Source organism: Primulina tabacum, chromosome 8 (assembly GCF_025594145.1).
Source record: "Primulina tabacum isolate GXHZ01 chromosome 8, ASM2559414v2, whole genome shotgun sequence".
NCBI lineage: Eukaryota > Viridiplantae > Streptophyta > Magnoliopsida > Lamiales > Gesneriaceae > Primulina > Primulina tabacum.
The window spans coordinates 34,708,907-34,734,538 of record NC_134557.1 but is presented as its reverse complement, the minus strand read 5'-3'; the positions used below and the strand labels follow the sequence as shown (position 1 = coordinate 34,734,538).

Here is a 25,632-nt window from a genome sequence, read left to right as displayed (position 1 = left end):
TGGGTATCAAACTCTAATATTTCAAAATTTGTAGCTAAATCACACAGTAAAATAAGAATTGGCTGAACTCCTTTTATTAATAAATTCATAACTAAAGATGATTTTTTCACTTTGATTAACACTACAAAAAAACGGTCAACATAGCGACGGCTTTTGTAAAATTGTCGCTATTATAGCGACGAGTTTTGATTAACCGTCGCTATTATAGCGACGGTTTTTTAACCGTCGCTTATCAAATTCGGCGACGGTTTAATAAAAACCGTCGTTATAATAACGACGGTTTAAAGTCAACCGTCTCTATAATAGCGACGAGTTTTGATAAACCGTCGTTATTATAGCGACGGTGTCTAAAAAACTGTCGCTTATAAAATTCGGCGACGGTTTAATAAAAATCGTCGTTATAATAACGACAGTTTAAAGTCAACCGTCTCTATAACAGCGACGATTTTCAAAAAATCGTCGCTATAATTAACGACGGTTTTTATTAAACCGTCGCTTAATTTAATAAGCGACGGTTTACTGAAACCTGTCGCTATAGTAGCGACGGTCGAAAAGCAGACCGTAGCTATCATTAACGACAGGTTTACTTAAACCGTCGCTAAAATTTAAAATAGCAACGGTTTAAAAAAACCGTCGTTACCTTTAGCGACGGTAAAAGTTAAACCGTCGCCTATTTAGATCGGAGACGGTTGAAATGAAACCGTCGCTAATAGCGACAGTTTATTAAAACCGTCGCTATTAGGGACAGGTTTTCAAAAAACCGTCGCTATTAGCAAACTGTCTATAAATTGTCGCGTTTTCGGCGAATTTTCTCCACAGCACTTCCTTCACTCACATTTGCACGCGATAAAAATCTTATCTCGTGGACATTTTTTATTTTTTCTTAGGTACGTTTTTTTGCAATTCAATTCTTAGTAAATTTCTATCTTGTATATATATTAATGTATAATATAATGTTATTATCTAATAAATTTTTCAAAAACTTGTTATAAATCCTGGGAGGATGTTAAGACGACATCCCACACTCCCGCTAAGGGATACGACAAGTATAAAAGGCGAAAAGTTTTTTAAACAAAATACCTGATGATGCCTCATTATAAAGTAAAATACATCTTATTTATTATTTTGTAGGATAAAATGGATAACGATAGAAATTGGATGTATCGTCGGTTGGAGAATGGATTTCTAACGGCTGAATATTGTGTTGGTGTAGAGTCGTTTGTAACATTTGCACTTAGTCATCCTGAATGTTTATTAAATGAAAATATCTGTTGTCCTTGCAATCGAAAAAAATGTCAGAACAAAACATATTTAGATGAAGATACTGTCAAGGTTCATCTCGATCGTTATGGATTTGTACCGGATTACTACAATTGGTATTTTCATGGAGAGGAATATATTCGCCCGTTCTATCCTAATTTTAATATGGAAGCTCCTTCGTCATCTTCCTCTCGTAGGGCACCACCAATTGCTCAAACTACATTTCCCGATTTTTTTGATACTATTTAAGAAAATGTTAACTTTGAAGAGAACCCTGAAAATGAGAATGAGAATTTTGGTGAAGAAAATCCTACAATAAATATTGGTCCTGAAGTTCCTGAAAGTCCAAACAGTTATATTAAATCATTGTATGAATGCATTAAATCAGCCGAGAAAGAAATTTGGGAAGGAAATCCACACGGTCATTCTGTGTTGTCTGTGCTCGCTCGGTTACTGAAGATGAAACATGAACACAACATGTCCGAGCGCAATTACAATGACATGTGTCAACTCATGTCAGAGTTATGTCCGTCTGATAGCTACGTCCCTGATAGTTTTTACGCGACCAAGAAAATTATCAAAGATCTAGGGCTTCCGGTTGAAAAGATTGATGCATGCAAGAATAATTGTATGATATATTGGGGTGTTGACGATGTTTTAACAAAATGTAAGATATGTGAACATCCTCGATACAAACATAGTAGAAGTCGATCTCAAAATCCTCAGAAGAAGAGAATTCCATACAAGTTGATGTATTATTTTCCAATCACTCCACGTTTGCAAAGACTGTATGCTTCGAAAGCTATAGCGTCACATATGCGTTGGCATAATGATCATCATTTTGACGGTGACACTATGACACACCCTTCTGATTGTGCAGCGTGGCGTCATTTTGACGCTTTTCATCCATCTTTTTCATTTGAAATCCGAAATGTGAGATTAGGATTGTCAACAGATGGATTTCAACCTTTTGGACAAAGTGGGCAACAGTATTCGTCATGGCCTATCATTGTTACTCCATATAATTTACCACCTTGGATGTGTATGAAAGAGAAATACATGTTCTTGTCTGTGATTGCACCTGGACCGAGTAACCCGAAAGACAAATTGGACGTATTCCTTCAGCCGTTAATCGTCGAGCTACAATCCTTGTGGTCTAATGGTGTTCCCACGTACGATATTCACGCCCAACAAAATTTTATTATGCGTGCGGCTTTGATGTGGACGATAAGTGATTTTCCTGTATACGCAATGTTGTCTGGTTGGAGCACTTCCGGAAAACAAGCATGTCCTCACTGCATGTCTGATTCAGACGCCTTTACCTTGCCATGTATTGGCAAGACATCATGGTTTGACAATCATCGGAAGTTTTTACCTGAAGATCATCCATTGCGTCGTAATAGGACAATGTTTCTAAGAGGTAAACAAGTGTTACAGTCGGCTCCTATCTCTAAACCTGGGGGCGAATTACTCAATGAGTTGGACGAGTTTGGTTTCAGACCTTCGTATGAGATTGACTCTGACACAATCAATAAGGAAATTTGTAACTTGACTAGATGTGGTTGGAGAAGACGGAGTATTTTTTGGGAGCTTCCATATTGGAGTATGAACCTTATAAGACATAACTTGGATGTCATGCACATTGAGAAAAACGTCTTCGAAAATGTCTTTAATACGGTTTGTAATATACAAGGGCGTACAAAGGATAATTCAAAATCACGAGCTGATCTTGTTCAGATGGGTATTAGAACCGAGTTGCATCCATCTACAACAGACGGAAAATTTCCGAAAGCAAATTACACACTTGACAAGCATTCCCGACAAGTTGTTTTTAGATGGCTCAAAGAAGTTAGATTCTCTGATGGGTATGTTTCTAAAATGGCGTGTTGCATAGACATGAACAAGTTGAGGATGTTTGGTATGAAGAGTCACGACTGTCATGTATTCATGCAGCGACTAATTCTTGTGGTATTCAAAGAGTTGTTACCACGAGATGTTTGGGAGGCTCTTACCGATTTGAGTATATTCTTTGCAGATTTAACAGCGCGAATGTTAAACAAAATGATATGATCCGTTTAAACGAACAAATTCCCATCATAATGTGCAAGTTAGAAAAGATTTTCCCCCCAAGTTTTTTCGACTCGATGGAGCATTTGTGCATACACTTACCATATGAAGCACACATCATGGGTCCTGTACAATTTAGGTGGATGTATCCCTTTGAAAGATATCTACGTAAATTGAAAAACACGGTGCGTAACAAGGCACGAGTAGAGGGTTCCATATGCAATGCATATTTGGTTAAGGAGGCTGCTATATTCTGTCAGCATTACTTCAGTGATTTGACGGGCAGCAAAACGCGAAAAACTAGGAAAGCTCATGAAAGCACATATGTTGACACTAATGACTCAGAACTTCTTTCCATATTCCTCAATCGTGGTAAGAAGATTGGAGCTGCAAAATCGCGATGGCTAACAAATGAAGAATATCATGCAGTTTCAACATATGTTTTGCACAATTGCAATGAAATAAAGCCATTTGTCAGGTATTATATATATTTAATTCATTATTTTATATAATAAATCGTCTCAGATTTTTAATTGTATTCAATGTATTGCAGCATGTACGAGAACAACATCCGTATGGCAAATCCACACATGGATGACTCTTCAGTCGAGGCGTACATCCAAACCAATTTGTTTCAGTGGTTTCGTCAATATGTATAAATGACAAATTATAATTTTGTTTACATATTTCAATAAACTGTTAAATAATGTGATTTAAAGTTTTAAATTTTTTTTATCGTAGGCTACCTTGCCGGATGCTCAAATTGAAAATCCAATTATTAAACAAGTTGCAGGAGGTCCTTTGATGAAAGTGAAGACTTACCGAGGTTATTGCATTAATGGATTTAACTTTCATACAGTGCATGAAACTTCGTTCAAAGGTACAAACAACTCGGGGCTTCAAGTCAGTGGTCATATGAGTAGTGGAAATGTCACTGAGTTTTATGGGCAAATTGAAGAAATAGTAGAAATTGAATACCCAGGTCTACCAACGAAACAAGTTGTACTTTTTAAGTGTCGCTGGTTTGATACTCATCCTCGGTCGGGCACACGCATACACAAAAATTACAAAATTGTTGATGTCAATCGAAAAAAGAATCTGGGATACTACGAACCATTTGTGTTTCCTACACAAGCCTCGCAAGTTGTGTATTTGACTTATCCAACAACGAAGCGAGCAGAATCAGATTGGATGCATGTGAGTACTCTACGTAGGTAAGCTTATGTCACTGATGTTGAGCCACATACTGAGCAGAATCAAATTGATGCGACCGATGCGTTTCAAAACAACGAAAGTGGATCTCATGACATCTCAACTCAATTTCTTCATCTCAACTCAATTTCTTTTGACGTCTCAAAATCTAGTCGATGTTAATGTTATGTACGACAACGAAATTGATTTGAACAGCACTGAACGTGAAACAGAAGAGGTTCAATATTCGAGCGACGATGTTTGTGACATTTACGACGAAAGTGAATAAGGTTGAGTTTAATTATATTGAATTGTAATCTGAAAAAAATATATTTGATTTTGTGCACATAATTAACCAATTGTTTGCATACCTATATTTTGTACGTACGTATATATATGATAGAGCAGCAACATGTTACTGCAGACCAGCGACAGTGGTATTGAGATTAGTTCATTGTAAGTTTTGTTATATTAGATTTTTATTTCAATTACTTAATTAACATTCTAAATTATTGTTATAAAATTTTAATTTTACGTCATGATAACAACAAAACTAAACCGACACTAAGTAAAACTAAATTTTATTTCAATTGTTTTTTCAGATATTATTTAAAACTAAAATTTGGTTAATTTAATTTTAAATTTATTCTTATAAAAATTAACACATTTTTTTAAAAAAAACAATTAGCGACGGTTTTGTACCGTCGCTAATGGCAACAGTTTTAAAAAAAACGTCGCCGATCTAGATCGACGACACTTTGACAAATACCGTCGCTATTAGCGACGATTTTACCAAAATCCGTCGCTAATGGCGACGGATTTTATAAACCGTCGCTATAATTTCTATATATACCGAGGTTCGCACACATTTTCTTCAGCGATTATCGCCTTTCTTCTCTGGTAGTGTCGACACTCTATCATTTTTTTCGCATGCAGTTTCGTTTTTTTTATTTGTACTAACATCTTTTCGTTTTTATTTCATAGATTTGCTCGTTCGTGTGATCTTCCAGCGTTACGTGGATCTGCATATCTTCAAGCACGTCAGATTTTAAAGCGTTTTCTTTATTGAAAATTTAATATTTACGTGTTATTTTTTCGTAGTAGTGTAGTTATGAATTTTAGCGTAATATGTTATTTAAGAAGTTTAGCGTAGTAGATAATTTATTTTGCATAGTAGTTTAGTTATGAATTTTAGCGTTATTAATATGTTGTTTATGAATTTTATGCATGTTATTTATCAATTTTAGCGTAATATTATTAATAAATCATGCATGATTTTTTTTAATTGTAACATTAATTTTATGTTACAATTTTAGATACTTATTTAATTTTTCGTTGTATAGTTTTTGATAATATAATTTAATTAAATATAAATATTTAAGCACTTGTAGGCTTCAAAATATAACACATGAAATAGAAGTTGGATGTATCGTATGTTGGAAAATAGGTTCTTAAGTGGTGAATTTTGTGTTGGTGTTGAGACATTTGTAATAACAAAATTTTTGAGTTTGCAGTTTACATAATATGTCTGGACATCCGCCTCCTCCACCGCCTGATCACAGGCTTGAGCTTACCATCTTGGATGGGATGTAAGTAAATTTTTTTTTAATCTTAAAGTAATTGTTTGACAAAATTTCGCTCTACTTATTTAATATTTTTAGGCAGATAATAGCAGTGTATCGAGATACATATCGAGAGAGTTCAAACTGCAGACATGTGATCCCGGCTGGTCGTGGAGGTATGTGACACCTGACCAGCGGCAGTGGTACTGGGAGAAGTTCTGTGTAAGTCTTTATTAAAACAATCAATTTTTACAATAACATGTTTCAATTTTTATTAAACTATTAACTTACTTAAATATTAAATATTGCAGTTGAGGTATAGATGGGCAGCTGACATTGATACTCAGGTACGAGAGTTGTGGTTACGTAACACTGCTACCCTATACCGCCGGACCATTCATGGCTGGAGGAGCAGGGACCAGCATCCACAGACAGTCACGCTTGAGAGATGGGCTGCTTGGACTGCTGCATGGCAGCAGCAGGATTGGCAGGACAGAGCTGCCAAGAACAAGTCGAACAGGAATAGCGAGCCTGCAGGGGTAGGTACAGGGACGTCGAAGCACATTGCAGGTGCGAAGACATACAGCGCTCACGGGCAGGATCTGGTATTTCTTCCAGTTTAATAGTTTTCAGTTGTACTTTAACATATATATATATATTTTTCATTACACTTATAAATGATAATGTTTTACAATTATTAAATTTATTTTAGCGAGCACGACATGGCAGAGATCCAACGTCATGGGAGCTATACGTTCACACACATCGACATGGAGATGGATCTTTCGTTGACACGCGATCCCGCCTGATCCACGTAAGTTTATTAAATTTAGTTATTCGCATTAACGTTTCATTAAGAAAATTCATTTTTTATCAACATCACAGGAGAACATGGAGCGCTACATGGCTCAGTCGATAACTCCCGCAGAGGATGGATCAGAGCCTGATGTCCCCAGCCCACAGTCGGTAAACAGCATGTTCAAGAATATGGTTGGGGGGAAGAAGAAGGGAAGGATGTACGGGTGTGGGTCCATGGCCAGCACCTTCTATCCCGATGAGATGGCTCCTGGTCGACGTGGTGGGTCATCGGATGTCGGTCCGTCGTCTGAGTCCCAGCAGATGGCAGACATGCGCCAGATTCTAGACTCATCGTTACGTCGTAACGATGAGCTTTGCGAGAGGATGCGAGCTACAGAGGCGGAGAACGTCATGCTGAGAGATCGCATGACGTCACTAGAGGAGCATGTCCGAGTCCTGGTTGCAGGCATGTCACAGGGAGCCACTGCGCATACATCAGGCCGCACGCTGCCTGGATCAGGCACTTCTCACAGGGGTCGATCCTGTGACGCAGCAGTTGGTTCTTCATCTCATATCCACAGATTATCACAGAGTTATATTCCTCCGACGCAAGGGTACGGGGACGAGGACGACAGCGACGACGACGGTTTTAGTTAAAATCGTTGTCGTAGATCATTTTTTAAGCAAAAGACAGCGGTTTTTATAAAACCGTTGTCTTTTGAGGGTCAAAGACAACGGTTTTTAGGGTCAATAACAACGGTTCTGTAAAACCGTTGTCTTTGAACGTTTATGACAACGGTTTCATGAACCGTTGTCTATTAGCGTGTTTTTTTGGACAATCGACAACGGTTTTAGAAAACTGTTGTCGATTAGGGTGTGTTTAGAATAAAACACAACGTTATTTAGCGACGATTTTCATAAAACTGTCGCTAATGTTAGCGACAGTGTTATCTAAACTGTCGCTAATTTCAAATTAGCGACGGTTTAATTTGAACCGTCGCTAAAGTTAGCAACAGTATCATGTACAACCGTCGCTAATTTTAGCGACGGTTTCGATAAAACCGTTGCTGCTATTTGCGACGGTTGAACGAAAACCGTCGCAAATTTCAAAAATTCGTTCTCGCTTAACATTCCCTTCATTTTCTTCTTCCACTCTCTATAAATACCTGTAAATTCGCTCCATTTTCTTCCACTTCACAACACTTAAAATTTTTCTCACTTACACGATTTTACAACCTCACAACACTTAAAATTTTTATCTTTTACACGATTTTACTACTTCACAACACTTAAAATTTTTATCTCTTACACGATTTTTTTACCACTTCAAAACAATTAAAATTTTTATCTCTTACATGATTTTATCACTTCACGACACTTAAATTTTTTTATCTCTTATACGATTGTACCAATTCACAACACATATTTATTAAATTCTTAAATTTTTTTTATTTTACCTAAAATATTAGCGACGGAACGCATGTAAACCGTCGCTAAATAGCGATTTTAAGAAAAAAAAATTAGACTAAAACTCGAAAATACATTTAAATGCATGCATGCGATAAAAGCTGACGATCACACATTTTAAAAAAAAAAATATTCAGCTACTGGTAAAAATACAAAACCGTCGCAAAATGAAACGTCTACTACTTAAAATACTATTAGAAAAAAAAATTGGACTAAAACTCGAAAATACATTTAAATGCATGCATGCGATAAAAGCTGACGATCATACATTTTAAAAAAAAAATTATTCAGCTACTGGTAAAAATACTGCAGTTAAAAATAAGAGAATTCGTCAAACCCTAGACTGTCGTTTCAAAATAACTCAAATGAGAAACATGCAAAAATCATGTCAAACCATCAACATATAAAAAAACGAAAGTGTATGAATATGTCCATGTTCACTCCTAACTCATAATCATAATGTGCGGAAAAAGTATGGTCCTCGGGTTAGCGTGCGCATATCCAGTCCCGCCTACTCAGTCTTCGGCGCCTCCAATCTTCTCATCCATATGCTCACATGCATCATTCACACCTAGTGAGTCTAAAGACTCAACACACCTGAATCGCTATAACAAGTACATATACATAACATGCAACATTAAAAAGTACTGTAATCAACATACATTTCATGATCTTAAAAGCATGAACTTAAACATATCGAGTCAAATCATAAAGTGTCCAAAACATGTCTCAACATATCAACATATACGTGTTCAATTTCTTTATTTGAATTTCGTTCATTAATTGTGACTTTCGTATCATCGTATTTGTCGATGGATCCATCTACGTATAACCGCGGTACCCGGTGGCGGGACATCAACAATAATATTGCACATCCATTGAGCTTTGGCATTACATGTCATCGTATTAGCGTATCATCATATTAGTCACAACCACCCTTCCTCCAAAAACATATCATCGTATTCGTCACTTATAAAAATCAAGCATATATGTAAATTTCCTTAAAATCAAGAATGCAACGTTTTTTTCGTATTTCCATAAAAATTCATGTGCGTGGTAACATAACATTTAAAAAATTTCAAATTGTGATCAAGGCGCTGCCAGGACTGCTAACTCGATCATGGTGCAAAATGACCATTTTGTCCCTGGAAATCCTAATGGACTGTTTTACCCCTGAACCTCAAAATTTCGACCCAAAGCAAATAAAACACCTTAAAACATCTCAAACAATATTTAAAAGCATTTCCTAGACGTAACCTTGAGCTCGTTCTGTAACTTATACAATTCGTTTTAAGACCGGGATTCCGATTTAACCCGAATCAATACGAAACTTAACCAATCTTTTCCAAATTTTAACCATGACTTATTCAGCACCCAAGCACCGCAAAGCCCTAAGCATCTACCTTCCTAGATCTCGACCCTAGCCCGAACCGACAAGTAGTAGACCTGAACCTAATCTTCCTAGCCCACCTTTGGACCCTCATTGACCACCCTAGGCACTGCCCTTTGCTCATGCTCGATTACCCCACGGTTCCTCAAGGAAACACCCTATCTAGCCACTGTTTCGTCCCAAATCGACTCCTAGCTCTCGAAACTCCCTTTTACCCGAGACCAGCCACGTATGGACCTCCCCTAGGCCTTGGTTTGGACCCTCTAGACAGCACCATGGCCTGATTCAGTCCTCCTTGGTCGTGCCTACCCTTCCTTTCACTCGACCAACCGAAAACCCTAGTCCTACAAGATGACCATCAGCCCTCACTCAAAACATGACCAACCCGTGACTCCAGTCCCTTGACACCATCACTCCCAACATATACAGCCCTTAAGTCCTTAGCCATACCAGCCCCTTACACGAGAAATCAAGAAAATGTGAGTTGCATCAAAGTGTAAGTATAATTTATGTCAAAACTATGCAAAACTCATACCACATGATAGATCAAAATATTTATCATACATAAACACTCAAACCAGCCTATTTTGATGTGAATGATGATAAAATGAGATTTTGGGCGTACCTTTGCATTATTACGCTTGAAAACCTTGAGATATACGTGTAGAACTTGCACCGGAGAGGCGGGGAAGGAGCTTTCTTGAAAACCTTGGAGAATTTCGGTAGTTTGCTGAAGGAAAATTTTTAATGGCAGCTGCTGCTATGGGGGAGGGGTGGCCGTGTGATATGGATATGGGAGGGGTTTAGGGTTTGATTAGTGTGTTATTCAATTTAATTATACCTTAATGTGCCGATGATAATAATTAAAGGAGTTAAAAGGGTTTTGAGTCCATTAAGCAATAGAATAAACATATCAAGCCCAATAACACTCCAAAAAATATTTCGTTTAGGTACGTTTTTGAAAATATTGTCCGAACCCTCAAAAAGTTCCCCGACTCGCTAGAATTTGTGTACATTTTAAAATATGACCCGACGAGTAAAAATACTTCACTAAGGCCCATTTTCGAAATTTTCCCTTAAATACACCATAAATTAAATAATTAAAAATAATTATTTAACAAAAATATTTTTCATGATTATCCCCGGTCTCTATTCCTCGTTCAAGCGCGAAATGCAACTTAAAGCCCTAATGCATGAAACTTTAAATAAACCATGGACTAAACCACATATTCATGCAATAAACATGCGTTTAATGCATTAAAATAATTAAACACATGTTGTAATAAAATCCCTAGATTGCATGTCGTCAGCTTACGTAGTTCAAATTTCCTAAACCTTACAGATCTTCTCAAATCTATTCATAATCACTGTTAGAATCCAGATTAGTACATCTAATCTATTACTTAGATCATGCATGCTAGTCATTTTTATCATTTTGACATAGAAGATTCATCAAATAAAATGTGTGCATATTCAACATATAAAGTTCTATTATTGTAAGCCCTATATGTTTTTCTATCATATTAATATCCTAGAAACACTCCAACGTCATATTTAGTATCAAAGGCAGTTAAATGTGTTTCACCTTATTATGAATATATCATTTGTAGACAAATACTTTGAAATAAGATGTGCTAGGTATAGAGTCATTTCATATCTCATATGAAGTTTTATCATGTTTCTTGTTGATCATTGATATATTATGAGTGTAACAAGCTATATTAACTGTTTCGGCCCAAAACCTTTAATATCCCATAATCAGCTATCATTGTTCTATCTGCTTCATTTAATGTACATTTTTTTCTCAACAACATCATTTTTATGAGTTGATCTAACATTGGAGAACTCATATTTGATTCATTGGTTTATCTAGACAGGACGAGAGGGTTTTGTTCAAAAATCCAGTGCATGTATCACTTATTATCCTATCTATCACGGTGGATTTCTCATTTTGATATTTTAAAATCTTGACAAGCTGGACACTTTCTGGATCTTTTGATGGCAGAAATATCAGTCAAGTAAACCTGGAATAATAATCTACAATATCTAGAGTATATACATTATCCCTAAGGTTTTTCATGGTATAGGACCAAACAGATTCATATGCAGCAAATCCAATGATTTAGTTGATGAGTTATACCCTTATTTTTAAAAGTAGATAACTTTCTTACCAAGTTGGCACGCGATACTTATATTATCTTTGATGAAATCGACAGTAGGAAATCTAGTAACTGACTCTTTCTTACTCAGACTGCAAACTGTTTGTGCACAACAAGTTCTTATAACCATTTGAAGAAATAAAGCATGTAGGAGCAGCAAGTAGTTCTTCATCATTCCATCTAAATTTGTAAGTATTTTTTTTACTCTTAATCCAATTAGCACGATACATAGTGCAGGTGTGGTTATAAAACTCATCAGAAATTGGCTAATGTTAATCAAGGTATAACAAAGATTTTCAACTATTAGAAAATTTCTAATGATATCTTTGTCATAGATAATCTTACTATTACCCACAGTTTTACCCTTAAAATCATCTCCAAAAGTGATTCTTCGTCCTTTGCATTCAATGACTTCTGAAAAAAACTTGACATTTCCAGCCATATGTCTAAAGCAGCCATTGTCCAAATACTAGATGATTTTTTAACTAGATTATTCTTCGTACTTGCTATCTTCGAGATAAACATTTGGTACCCAAATCTTGTTGGGTCCTGAATGTATTAACCCTTTCAAGACCCACACTAGAATTAGTCTAATTAGCCTACTCGTGTGTTTATCCAAAAAAAGTGTTAGACTGTGCATAATCATGTGTAGTAGTGTGGCGTGTCCTCGGTCTCATCATATGTTTTTAGGCCTTTAATATTTATCATTTATTACATATCGATTTTGAACTGTATTGGAGTTATAGTACCGAATATATTTACCATTCATAGAATTATGTCTGGCTGGTCTAGTCTTCTTGTGAGACCATCTCGAGCTGGTGTCATGAAGACGACCAGCTGAGCCTTGTATGCACTTGAAACATGTCCAACTGGACTTTGAACTCTCAGGGTCAACATAGTCAAGTCCTCTATACTTAGCCTAGTTCTCATAGATACAGTCCGACTGGTTTGGACTCTAGGATCATCATATTCATATATCATGTTAAACCAAACAAAGTGTAGCATTTTAGACTTGTTTTTTTTTCTAGACACGGTTGAGTAATTGCTTCAGAAAAATAGCATTCATTTGTTGTTAAACCCTAAGCAGTATTGTCACGAGCTGGTTTTTCATCTCATGCACTTTCCCAATAGAAGTGGAATACTTGTTCCAACAATTGACTTATTGTGTCCATCGGTTAATCTCATTATTAGTTACTTGAAACACTTTTCGTAAATCATCATTCTCGGTACATAGAAAGTTGGGTTTTACCCTCAGGCTTTCAAGTTCTCTTTTTGCATGCAGCTAAAGTCATTAGACTTATCGGTTATACTTTTCTTTTTCTGTCTTTACTTCCTCAAATTATTGTTAAAGACTTTTGAACTCATCCACCATTTCATGTAGTACTAATTCATTAGAGATAAAGTCAAATATCATGTCATCAGCAGTATTAAGCTCAACTTCTGTAGTTTCAAGTTCAATGTCAGTCATCAGACATTGGTCTTCCTCTTCATCACTCTCTTTGGTTGATGTTTCCAAGCTGGGTGGATCTAAATCTAAATATGCCCATTTGCATTTTTTTCATCAACAAGAAGTGTCTTCTGATATTTTTTCTTATTAATGATCAATTATCGTCTCTTGACCTTCTCTTCTCAAATGGTTTCTTTTCATCTTTCTTATGCTTATTATATTTTGCAATAACTAATCCCTCTTTCCACAGTTAAAACAAGCTTGACTATCATCAGCTTGATCATTTTTATGATAAGAATTAAATTTAGGTTGATTCTTTCTCAATAATTTGCTAAATTTCTTAACAAACAAAGACATAGTCTCATTGTTTATCTGGTCAGCAGATTTTCTGCTAGATGGTTTTTCAATTGAAGTTGATGTGTAAGCAGTAACAGCTAGAGCTTTGGTTGGTTGAGGGGTGAAATATTTTTCTTCGGTTCATATCCTCAGCTCGAACTCATATACTTTTAGATCTGCAAATAAATCACGCAGCTCGAACTTGTTGAGGTCTTTTGACTCTCTCATAACCATTCTCATCTCTTCCCTGGGTAATGCTCTCGTAGCTTATAAAGCAAGTTCACATTTAGAATATTCTTGGCCAAGAGAGACATGATCAATAGCAATTCTACTGAATTAATGTTCATCAAATTCATTGAATATCTCTTTGAGTTTCATCTTTGGCATTATCAAATTTTTTAAGTGCAACAATAAGTTTATTCTCCTTATTTTGTTAATTTTATGTGCATTATTGAGTTAATTTTCTAATATTTGTTTAGAAATTGTGAACATTTTAATATTATTGAAAATACTCTTATCTAAAGTTTTGTAAAAATATTTTTAGCCACATTGTCGAGGTTGGCTTTATTCTTATCTTCGGTGGCCCACTATGACCGGTGATTTTTAACTAATTGAAGTGCACCCTTAAAGATAGCTATAGCAGTATTTTATTTCAAGATCTTCATAAGACCATCAGTGAAAGCATACCACATATCATCGGCTTGGGCAACTAGATGTCAACGCATACAAATTTTCCAATTATCATAATGTTCTTTAGAAAATATTTGAATCTTGTTAAGTTCCTTTCTTTGCACTTGTTATATATCAGAGATCGAGAAAATATCTCTCTGATACTACTTGTTAGGATCGAAGATAGAGTTTAAAATGACTGAATAAACTCTTTAAAAATACTTAAAACTTGAGCTAACCTTAACATTTATTAGCAGTTAATATCTGATTCTAGACTGGCTAGCTAGACACTGAAAATGGTATTTCAAATACAGAAGGTTCTGACGGGACAAATGATATGATATATATATTCAATTAAACATTCTTTTAACACAAATACCAGATATATATGTATGGAAAAGTACAGAAGTTAAATGAATGAAAATAAAGAACCCAAAGGTATATGGAAGTTCAAATGCAATATTATTTTACGTCTCTTCTTCTTCCACTCAAGAAAAGAATCTACTAAAACATTTGATATAGCTCCTTGTACAAGCTCACTTCAGTTAGATCTTATTCAATGCCTAAATTGAAACTCTTAGTAACTTTTACACAACACAAACTAAAACTATCTATTTAACCCTAGGTTCAGACAGACACAAATACAACTATTCAATTAGATAGCTCGAACAACGAGAGTTGATAAGACAACACATATTGATTCCAAATGATTATATATGGACTATATATGTGTGTGCTATAGAGCAGCTTGAAGATATATCAATGAAGAGTGCTTGAGATCTTTTTAAGGTAGATTGTGAGAGTTTCAGTAGTCTTCTTCAATCTTGAATCATGATTTTATATAGATGAACTACTTCAATGGTTAGATCTTCACCAAATGGATACTTGTACTGATATGACACAAAAACAAGTTGTCTTTTATCTTCTTTCCCTTCGTAGTACACATCAAATAATGCACCTTGACATGTATCCAAATATCGCAATAAACAACTTCTGAAGAGTTGATATATGTGAGAGAAAAGCATCCATGTATCTTTGTCTTATTAGAATACATTCTTGAATTACTAGAGATGTCTATTATGTGCATTGAATGGTCAAATGATCTTCTGATGTGTCGAGATGGTATTTACAAGGATTGACATACACAACCGCTAGAAATTAAACTGCAGCTTGAGCTTTCTAATGCAATCCGGTCAGAGTCTTGGAAGCAACTTGATAGAAATGTAGTATGACTATGTGATTTATTCAGTCCGACAAGTTTTTGAAGATTAGGTTGTCCTGTTTGTTTTCATGGTGTCCAATTAGAAACTTGTAAATATTTTAAAATAGTAGCTAGACTTTGAAACAACTCGACCCTGTTTTGTTATCATGAAAACAAATATATTTTCAATATAACAAATGATAATAATAATAATATCTGATTGATTTATGTAACAATAATAATCTTCTTATCTTTTATTATTGTTAAGCCTCATGGCCCAAGACCGACAAGTTGGTCTGTAATAACTTTTATAAATTTCATATTTCAATATTATTTTATATATAATAAAATCAAATTTATTATAAAAATGACGGTACAAGTACAAAATAAGTGCGTAAAAACACTAGTAATAATAACAACTCATTGATTTTATCAGGCGTATTGAAATTAAAAGATTAAAATTTAATTTTTTAACTTAGATTTTTTTTAATTATAGATAGATTTATTAAAATCACATTTAAGTCGTCGTGTTTCAAATAATGCACGACGGAAACAAGATAGTAGTGACAGTTGACGGTGGCGTGTTGGTGAAGCTTGATCTGGGCGGGGCGGCAACTATGTTCGATCTACAAAAACAATTTGCAGTCCTGTGTACCCAATTTTCATCCGAAAAAAACATAGATAATTCATATTAATATTTGTTATATATGTTTGGATACTCAAAAATCATATATTAATATCGTATGTATAACTTTTGATCTACAATTTTTTATATTCAAATATAATATATTAACATGATATTTTCATTTTTTTTTAATCGATTTTCATCCAAAAATGTCCCCCCAAATTTACAAAGAATTGCAAATAAAAGTATGCTTTTGAGATTTATTATTTATTATTATTATTATTATTATAGATAGATTTATTAAAATCACACGTTTTAAGTTGTCGAGTTTCAGGTAATGCACGGCGGAGACAAGATGGCTGCGGCCGTTGACGGTGGCGTGTTGGTGAAGCTTGAGCTGGGCGGGGCGGCAGCTACGTTCAATCTAGAGAAAGCAGTTTGCAGCCACGGCCTGTTCATGATGGCTCCCAACCATTGGGACCCTCGATCCAAGACCCTCCAACGCCCACTTCGCCTCGGCCTCGACGATCACGAAACCTCGTTCATTGTTCGCGTTTCTCATCCTTCTATGTTTCCTCAAGAGCTTCACATTCTAGTGTTAGGCGCTCGGTCTCTCTGCCCTCAGCAGCGACACTCCTTGCTGGTCGGAACTTTTTCTGTTACCTTTTTCGTTTTTGTTCTAAATTCAAATGAAATTAATTGCTGACAGGAAGTGGCAACTGCCACTGACATATTAATGTTGCTGTTGGTGAAAATCATGATGCATTGTGCATCAATGTCCAATTTCTCTTAAATTTCTGCAACTTGTCCAATATGTAAGTTCCTTCTTGTATATGGTTTTCCAAGTGTTTGTTTGTATGTGTGTATTTTATGAGAATTGTTTGTTTTTTCACAAACCAAATGACTCGAATCATTGAGCTTTCAAGAGAGTATTTCCATTTTTATTACGTGAGTTGTACATTTCTTTTCATTTGTGTCCGAGAGTTACAACTTTAATGTCCAGTTAATTTCGTAGAGACAAGTGAGCAGAATGCTGCGACTATCTGAGGAAGAAGATAGGAGGGTGAGGGAGTTCCAAGAAGCACACGAAAAAGCAAAAGAAGGGAATTTTGGGAGAGTATTTCGGTCTCCCACTTTGTTTGAGGATATGGTCAAGTGTATTCTCTTATGCAATTGCCAGTAAGTGACTCTAAAATATTTTCATGTGACATGGTTCTTTGATTGACTTAAATCAAATCATTCTCAAATACTCAGGCTTAAAGATTCATATGCTACCTCTGTATTTCGAAGAAATAGAAAGGGAAAAGAAAGGGGGTATTTAGGGAAAAGAAAAGAGGAAAAGAATAGGGTGAAGGAGCCATCGGAGAGGAAATGGTTATTGGTTATTTTAGCTATGCAAGCACAAAAATTTGGAGGAAGACCTTAGAATGCCTTAGCAGTATGTGTTTTAATCTATAAATTTCTGGTCGTCTTTATATTTTGTTGAAACTTTTGTCATTAGCTTGTTCCTGGTTTGGATCACTGTTGTCTGGCCTTGGTTCCTTTGCAAATAATTAGCCATAAACCATTCAAGACTTCAGCAAGAAAGCAATACATCCGGGATTATGTTTTTGTCGGCTGTACTTTTGCAGGTGGTCGAGGACTTTGAGCATGGCACAGGCACTTTGTGACCTTCAGTGGGAATTGCAGCATCCCGAATCAGCTGCATCATTTATAATTTCTGAAAATGGAAACATTTCAAGTTGTCAAACATCAGAAATTGAGCACATTATTCCAAAAACACCTTCGGTGAAGGAACCCAAAAGAACATGGAAAGTTGATAGATGTTCAAAAACTTTAGTGAACAGCTATGCAGAGTATAAAACATCGGAAGGTTATATTGACCTTAAAATTAGTCGTGAAGAAATGTCAAACGCCTCTCATGAGAAAGGGAAACCGAGTCCATACTTACCATCATCAGATGTAGAGCATTGTGATTCTGAGCAGAATTTGACCACCACTTGTAATGCCGTTTTTTATCCTTCTAGTTTTCAGTCTTCAGAAGAGACATTAGTTAACCATTGTACTAGGAGTGGAAATTTTCCATCCCCAAGAGAACTAGCTGGCCTTGATGAGAAGTTTTTGGTGCAGCGCTGCAAGCTTGGCTACAGAGCAGATCGTATAATAAAACTTGCGCAGGAAATAGTTGAAGGGAAGATTCAACTGACCGAACTGGAAGATGACTGCGGTACTTTAAGCTTGGCTGACTGTGATAAGATTGCTGAGAAGCTGAAAGTGATTAAAGGATTTGGACCTTTTACGTGTGCTAATGTGCTGATGTGCATGGGATTTTACCATATCATTCCAACTGATTCAGAAACTATCAGGCATCTAAAACAGGTCTACTTTTCTGAAACTTTCACATTATCCTTCAACTCATTCATGTTCATCTTTCCAAAAATTAAGCACAATATTATTCATACAATGTCCCAGGTTCACGCGAAAAGCTGTACAATTCAGACTGTTGAAAGGAAACTTGAGCTCATATATGGAAAATACGCTCCATTTCAGTTCCTGGCATACTGGTGTGTAGTTATGGTTTATAATCTCGCTGTTCAAATGATCTTTTGCAGTTTTTCTGGGAATTAAATTCTCTTGAGGGGCTGTACTTTGAACAGGTCAGAAGTGTGGCATTTCTACGAGGAATGGTTTGGAAATCTTGGTGAAATGCCACGGTCTAGTTATAAACTTATCACTGCTGCAAATATGCGACCAAAGGCAAAAAATGGAAGAAGCAAGAAGCAGAAATTAGAATAGCATGTACACGTGACGGTTCAGCAGAAAGAATCAATTGAGGCACGATTTTCGCTTTGTTATCATGTATTAATGTCTGAGGTCCGTGTCATCCTGTGTATATAAATTATTACCACACATCCAATGCCAATCTTGTTATTATACCGACATTGGAATGCCAATTTTCTTGTTATTATACCGACATTGGAATGCCAATTTTCTTTCAAGAGCTTTGACTCTTGGGAGTTCATTAGTTGCCGACTTGCTGCAGTATTTTGAAGACTGAAAGCGTTAAAATTTTGTGCATTTTATGAGTAACAGAGTTATGAAATTTGAACTAAATTTTGCTATAATCATCTTGTTCTCCATTTGAGATGGATGTCGTCTTTTATTCATGGATGGAAATAAATGACGCAGTTGCGTGAATCGGTGCCACCTGCAAGCATGGACAGTATAAAATTCAGGGTGAAGCAGGCAACTTTATTGTACAATAGGACAAGTAATATTAAAACTTTTTATGATCTCTCATACAAGTATTAAGACAAAAAAAACCAGACAAGATTGGTTGATGAAGCGGAATGGGATAAATTTTACAGGCTTTGTAAAAAATCAGGAGGAAATTAGAATGAAAATTGCGACATGGTGACCATATAAGAGGTAATCACCTCAGTCCCTCGCCTCAGGTGGTGTATCGGGTTGCTTTCCAGGCATAGCATCTTGAAAAGCAGGGTGCCCCTTGTATGACTCGTTGATTCTGGACAAAAGAGGGAATTCATCCTGCCCACCATACAATGCAACCCAAACTTATAATTATCCTCGAGTTAAAACAATTACCAATTGATATGGAAAAATAAACTATTTTTATATAAATTTTAGCTACAGAACCATCCAAACTAGCAGAAACACAGCTTCATGCTGAAGATGAGACATGAAATGTCAACATAAAACTTGAAAAAGTGCATATGACTGTTTAACTGAATTTTCAAGAAATGATAAGCTTGCAAATACATGATGGGATACCAAAGGTGGGTCTACCATGTCAAGATTGAATCTTCGGATTGCACCGTCAATCTGAGGTGCCAAAAACAAATCAGCCTGCAAGTTGATAATAACATGAATAAAATGAAATAAAAGAGATTAAGATAATCAACCTATAGGAAAGGGACATTGTTTGAAGTATATGTATCAGGAAAGAGATGCACCAAATAAATTTCATTCCCCGTGGCATACTTTCCAGCGTAAGTATCCAACAGCTTTTCCAGAGCTGCATATTTTACTTGGAATCAAATGAGAACAATGATCTCCAGAAAACAAAAAATTTCAATGCAGCAACACGAGTTTACTAGGAATTCAGAGAATGACCACATCCAAGAATCTTTTTTACTGTCTTAATCAAGAATAAGTTGGAATTGATGTAATACTATATTCACCATTGTTTTGTTAATCACTTGATTTATGATCACAATTTGAGCGCTCTTTCTTTAACTCTCAAATAAGATAACAGTAAGATTTCACAAAACTTCGATTTGATGAAGAATCGAACTCATATACATATAATGTTCACCATTATTTTATTTTGGCTTCATGATCTAGATTGAGGACTAAGAAGTTAACTCGTTTGCACTTCTTTTTGAGTTTGTCTCCAAAATAATAGTTAAATTAGAGGCAAATGCATGTTATTGATTACTTGAAATTTGAGTGACTTCGAAAATAAATTTGCTAGTTTATGAGGGGGAGCATTATATCTGGATATCCTGACAAAGATACCACAAAGCTTATCCCCCGTCACCTTCGGATTATTGTGGAGCTAATATTTGTTAAAACACTTGCAGCAATTACTTGACATTAACGTCTTGTCATCCATAAATTTGTGCAACCATTATCCATTCAGCTCCAATATATCAAATAGTTCTTAATATTTTTTGGCTTCGTATCTAGAGTTAAAAATAATGTATCATAATGCGACTTCCCAGATCACTTTCAATTTAAAATGTTTATTCATGATATTTAATATAGACGATAAAATTCACAACGTATCAAGCTCCAAGCTTACCACTGAATCCTTTCCTTATATGACCCTGAACCCAAGCAAGCATCTCATCAGCACCAAGTTTTTCTTTAATATATCCCTTAGAATGGAGAACAAATACTATCAGCCTTCTCATAAAAAGTATGTGCAACAGTCATATCTATTTACTGGTACTTCTCTAATCAAAGAAACACGCTTTCAAATGTACTCACAATGACGGGTATATTCTGAAAAGGCTGTATGTTTGCACAAACAATATTTGCTGCCTACAATACATAAGAGCAGCAGAAACACAGTTAGCACTCAACGTGATAGTGCAAAAAGAGAAAGCCTAATGCTGATTGATGTTCTAATCGTGGCAAAACTGGCAACAAACATAACTGAGAAACAGCCACTGATTATAATCTTATCCAACATGTATACCATAAAGCACAAGCTCGCAAGAACGTAGCTATGTTGTACTTAAACACACCCAGAATTTTCACCGTGATTCTTAAAAGTAAATATGCAAACGGCATAACAGACATGGAAGTTTCAAAAAATTCAGGTGAGGGGTGACTCAACGCATTTAGGGGTAAACATTTTATTTTTATAGAAATCGAAAATCAACTTTTAAATGTTTAACATTGAGGAGGGGATGATAGCCCTCTAAGGAGACAGAAGACAAATTCTTGACCTGGTAATTCACAGCTTCTTTCTGAGGATCCTGTGGCAACAATGGATGATGCGGATATTTCTTTTCTAAATACTGCACGTTACAAAAGATCGTCACCATCTTCAACAAAACAACATAATCCTAGAATCCAATCCATACAATTGATCTGTTGAAATGAAGAGACTTGCCATCAATATGGCAAATGAGTCAGCAATTACAATGTCACCATCAATCAATAGTGGCACTTGTCCTACAGGATTAAGCTTCAAAAACTCTACAATACCAACAAAAGCCACAATCATTTCACATAGTATTGCAGAATATTTCATCAAATTAAAAAGTGTTTGACATGATTTCAGTAAAGCATGAAGGTTGAGGAGAACCCATTAACCTAAGCACGAATCATGTATGCGCCCCAAAAAAGGTCAAGCTCAAGATGTAATTTGTCGAAACCTACAGTTTTCATGCTACCAATTTTTCTGGGTCCAAAAAAAAAAGCCAAACCTGGAGATTTATGTTCTCCTTTGAGCAGGTTGATTGCTATGTAATCATAATCCAATCCTGTTGATTAAAGAGGCAAAAAGCAATCATGGGTTCTTGAGAAACTAACCAAAACATGAAGAATCAATCTAAAAAGGATAAGAAATTCCGGACCTTTCAATTTGAGAGCAACTCGCACGCGGCAAGAACAAGAGCTCCGCCAGTAAGAGTAAAGTTTCAGCTTCTTCGAGCCCTCTTCACATGCCTAAAAATCGAGCATTCATGACAAAATTTTAGAGAAAAATCAGCTTGAAAACGGTGATTAATGGTGTTTGAAGTGATTACCATGATCAAATGCGGTGTGACTGCGAAGTACAATCAATCAGGAAAATAACAATTGTATTCTTGCGCAATGCAAATGAGCCACAACAGAAGACGTCACTTCTTGCGTCATCGTTATATATATATATATATATATATCTAACATACATATAAATATATGACTTTTAATTGTGAATTTTCCAATATACCCTTATTCATTTAATATAGCAAATTAAATCAATAATTTTTTTGATGGGTTCTTTTAATAATTTAATATCTATCTTAAATGCCTTTAGATATTAATGCATATTGAATTTATCAATTTACCCATAATTTTTTTTTTCTAACTAAAATTTGTTATTAAAATTAGTGTATTTCTTCATGGTTGCTAATGAATATTTAATATTATATCTTTTCTTTTCTTTTATTTTATAAATTGATTTAAGTAATAATTAAATAAATAGTTACTCAATAATTTAGTGATTTCACCTATGATTCATTATTTATGATAATATTTTAAATAATAATGTTTTTAAAATTAAAGTTTCTATTATTATATATTTTGTTATCAATTTTCAATTGCGTTCTAAACATAATATAAAGTATGATTATATTATCATTATTCTATTACGAAATCATCATATAAAATATATTAATTTGTTATCTTGTTTGTTCTTTTTAACCTATTAATTAATTTCTAATTGTATATGATGAAATTACATACATAAAAAATAATTTTTTTTTCTCTTTTCTACATATTAATTAATTTATCATTATATATGATGAATTTATATATATAAAAACTATTTTTCACATTTTAAAATAACAAAATTATTATTTAATATTACTCACTTATTAAACTAAAAAAGTTATGTTTACTAATTCATTGTGCATTATTTCTATGATTGCAACTTAATGAAACATAAGTGAGGACATAGAGTGGTCACCCTAACAATTAATATTTGTGTTTAAATTATTATTAGTAATTAAAATTACTTTGTGTTCGATGAAATTATTTGATTAGTGAGGATAAATTTGATTTAGAAAAATAATTTCTAGAATGTAAAATAACAACTATATCATATTTGTTAGGTGCAATAATTGTTTATGTAAGGTATAACAATCGAAATATGACGTTTGAGTTGTTTTACGATTTAAAAAGATTTTAGTTAATGTTGCATCGTTATTCGGTTATAATTTTTGGTAAAACGACAAATGCATGATCTTACAATTGGTATATATAAGAGTCAAAGTCATGAGATCGATTATATATATTGCAATTAGTGTAATTATTGATATTGTTGGAGTGCAATAATTGTCATTGTTGGATACATCGATCGAATCATGACGATTGAGCTACTATACCGTTTAAAATATTTGAGTTGATGTATAATATCTATTCTAAAAAAGGAAAAAGTTAAACAAAATTTGCAAGGAGTTAAAAATTAGCAAAAACACAATTGATATTTAACTTAATAACAAGTTTAGGGGTTTTATTTTAACATCAGTATGATAATTTAGTTAATTAAGAGAATTTTATTTGACAATCACTATATGCACTCTATTTAGATACATTGTGATTTTGGTTTTAGTAAATTTACTATTCTCTTAATTTTATTTTTATTTTTTTCCATTGTGAATTATATTTGGATGAAGAATATCTTTGTTAATTTGATAGAATCATGCAAATTGAAAAATGTTATATAAATAAGTGAATTTATATGATTTATCTTCATGATGTATTTTTATTTATTGTGTTATGATATATTTAGATTAATAAATACTCATAAACAAAATGTTCAAAGGATTTTAAAAATTATCTAAATATCGTTATTATATTTTTCATTATTAATCACCCACGTGCATCGCACGTGATCATTCCTAGTATATATATATATTCGAGTTTGATTTCAAACTCGATTCGGAACTCAAAAATTTAAAAAAAATTATTCTAGTTCGAATTAGGATCGAGTTCGATTAAAAAAATTCGAGAATCCTTTAACATTTTAACGTAGTAATATATATATTATTTATACTATATTATTAAATGTGAGAAGTAATTAATTTTTGGTGTCATGGTTAATTTTAATAATTATATACACTAATAAAGTGCTAAAAATTCGATACAAGTCACATATATCTCAGCGGATAGAGCTTTTGTATCCTAAATTCCATATTTTAGGTACAATTTCTACTTTCCTATTTTTTTTCTCTTTCTTTTACTATTTATTTTTTAATTCATATATCAAAATTATAGTGTAGCCCTTCACTATTTTTTATAATTATATTTTGATCCTCGTTTAAATATAAATCATATGAATTATAAAAAATATTGTACAAGCACGTTAAGCGTGCGTTTGTGTACTAATATATATAATATTCGAATTTGAGTTCGGTCTCGATTCGGAACTCGAAAATTTTAAAAGCAAGTTCGAGTTTGATTTGAAATATATAAGTAAATATATATATACATATATAATTTGAGTTTGGATTCGATTTGAAACTCAAAAATTTTAAAAATTTGTTAGAGTTCGAAGCAGGGTTCAAGTTCGATTAAGACTATTAGCTGTGTCATCTGAAGGATCATTTTGCTTAGCTTTAGCCTCTTCGGACGGGTTAAATTTCCCGCCCCAGTGCAGAAATGCATAAACCAGAGGAAATCTACAAGACAGGCGCGCAAGGACGAAGGTTTTTGCTCGCTCTAGCGTGCCCGAGTTAAGAAATACGAGATAGGTGCATTGGGGCGGAGGTTTTTGCCCGCCCTAGCGCACCCGAGAAGGAAAAACGAGAAAGTTGGGAGCCATGGGCGCTGGGGCGGGTATTTTTGTCTGCCCTAGCATTCACGAGGAAAAGATTCAATCCAATTTGTTAGACAAGTGTGTTGAGGCGGGCATTTCCAGCCGCCCGAGCGTGATTAAGAATGAAAAAATATTGGTTGATTTCTTTCCATTTTGTCTGGATGTTGCCTACATGGAAAACCCTAGCACACAGTTTTTTTTTTTTTGAGGATTTTATCAGTTTTATCAGAAAAGAAGAGCAGCCGCACGCAAGGAGAAAAGAACCAGAGTCGAGGAAACATAAAGAATTCAGCATTTTCGAGCAGCGTATCTTCAGTTTTTCGATTATTCTAGTATTTTTAGTTTAAGAACTTTCATTTAATTATTGTTTTGCGTATTTTAGTATGAATTTATTAGCTAAACTCG

At 34.6% G+C, this 25,632-nt stretch overlaps 5 protein-coding genes across 6 annotated transcripts; 4 read left to right on the top strand and 1 right to left on the bottom strand.

Annotated features, from left to right (window-relative positions):
- Positions 1-1,315: 1,315 nt before the first annotated feature.
- LOC142554695 (uncharacterized) lies at positions 1,316-3,301 on the top strand. Its single transcript, XM_075665364.1, has 3 exons — positions 1,316-1,376; positions 1,511-3,201; positions 3,296-3,301. Exons 1-3 carry the CDS (start codon positions 1,316-1,318, stop codon positions 3,299-3,301), a joined length of 1,758 nt encoding a protein of 585 aa, XP_075521479.1.
- LOC142553948 (uncharacterized) lies at positions 2,514-4,608 on the top strand. Its single transcript, XM_075664515.1, has 3 exons — positions 2,514-3,805; positions 3,881-3,980; positions 4,069-4,608. Exons 1-3 carry the CDS (start codon positions 3,327-3,329, stop codon positions 4,543-4,545), a joined length of 1,056 nt encoding a protein of 351 aa, XP_075520630.1. The 5' UTR covers positions 2,514-3,326; the 3' UTR covers positions 4,546-4,608.
- Positions 4,609-6,091: 1,483 nt separating this feature from the next.
- Positions 6,092-8,185, top strand: LOC142553949 (uncharacterized). Its single transcript, XM_075664517.1, has 5 exons — positions 6,092-6,107; positions 6,180-6,302; positions 6,392-6,685; positions 6,793-6,894; positions 6,966-8,185. Exon 5 carries the CDS (start codon positions 6,972-6,974, stop codon positions 7,533-7,535), a length of 564 nt encoding a protein of 187 aa, XP_075520632.1. The 5' UTR covers positions 6,092-6,107; positions 6,180-6,302; positions 6,392-6,685; positions 6,793-6,894; positions 6,966-6,971; the 3' UTR covers positions 7,536-8,185.
- An 8,269-nt stretch (positions 8,186-16,454) lies between these two features.
- On the top strand, positions 16,455-19,197 carry LOC142553946 (uncharacterized). The gene is made up of 5 exons (XM_075664512.1): positions 16,455-16,815; positions 17,188-17,351; positions 17,804-18,551; positions 18,645-18,736; positions 18,830-19,197. The coding sequence occupies exons 1-5, from the start codon at positions 16,510-16,512 to the stop codon at positions 18,966-18,968; spliced, it is 1,449 nt and encodes a 482-aa protein (XP_075520627.1). The 5' UTR covers positions 16,455-16,509; the 3' UTR covers positions 18,969-19,197.
- A 130-nt stretch (positions 19,198-19,327) lies between these two features.
- Positions 19,328-22,567, bottom strand: LOC142553947 (glutathione S-transferase 2-like). 2 transcript variants are annotated; one of them, XM_075664514.1, is made up of 11 exons: positions 22,454-22,567; positions 22,283-22,373; positions 22,133-22,189; positions 21,817-21,902; positions 21,650-21,721; positions 21,186-21,239; positions 20,998-21,073; positions 20,147-20,208; positions 19,980-20,039; positions 19,608-19,721; positions 19,328-19,377 (listed from the first exon to the last, which is right to left on the bottom strand). In XM_075664514.1, exons 1-10 carry the CDS (start codon positions 22,454-22,456, stop codon positions 19,611-19,613), a joined length of 672 nt encoding a protein of 223 aa, XP_075520629.1. In that variant the 5' UTR covers positions 22,457-22,567; the 3' UTR covers positions 19,328-19,377; positions 19,608-19,610. The 2 variants fall into 2 exon arrangements, with proteins under 2 accessions (XP_075520629.1, XP_075520628.1); XM_075664513.1 differs by having other exon boundaries at positions 19,328-19,380; positions 19,610-19,721.
- Between the last annotated feature and the right edge of the window lie 3,065 nt (positions 22,568-25,632).

Bases quoted from the DNA above. Each gene is read 5' to 3' on its own strand.
- LOC142553949 (XM_075664517.1), top strand. From the start codon at position 6,972: ATGGAGCGCTACATGGCTCAGTCGATAACTCCCGCAGAGGATGGATCA.
- LOC142553946 (XM_075664512.1), top strand. From the start codon at position 16,510: ATGCACGGCGGAGACAAGATGGCTGCGGCCGTTGACGGTGGCGTGTTG. The intron at 18,552-18,644 runs GTCTACTTTTCT...ACAATGTCCCAG, and splicing joins CTATCAGGCATCTAAAACAG to GTTCACGCGAAAAGCTGTAC. The intron at 18,737-18,829 runs GTGTGTAGTTAT...TACTTTGAACAG, and splicing joins TTTCAGTTCCTGGCATACTG to GTCAGAAGTGTGGCATTTCT.
- LOC142553947 (XM_075664514.1), bottom strand. The intron at 22,190-22,282 runs GTCCGGAATTTC...TTTAATCAACAG, and splicing joins AGTTGCTCTCAAATTGAAAG to GATTGGATTATGATTACATA. The intron at 20,040-20,146 runs GTGCATCTCTTT...ATCAACTTGCAG, and splicing joins CGGGGAATGAAATTTATTTG to GCTGATTTGTTTTTGGCACC.
- LOC142554695 (XM_075665364.1), top strand. From the start codon at position 1,316: ATGAAGATACTGTCAAGGTTCATCTCGATCGTTATGGATTTGTACCGG. The intron at 1,377-1,510 runs GTATTTTCATGG...ATACTATTTAAG, and splicing joins GTACCGGATTACTACAATTG to AAAATGTTAACTTTGAAGAG.
- LOC142553948 (XM_075664515.1), top strand. From the start codon at position 3,327: ATGATCCGTTTAAACGAACAAATTCCCATCATAATGTGCAAGTTAGAA. The intron at 3,806-3,880 runs GTATTATATATA...AATGTATTGCAG, and splicing joins GAAATAAAGCCATTTGTCAG to CATGTACGAGAACAACATCC. The intron at 3,981-4,068 runs GTATAAATGACA...TTTTTATCGTAG, and splicing joins TTCAGTGGTTTCGTCAATAT to GCTACCTTGCCGGATGCTCA.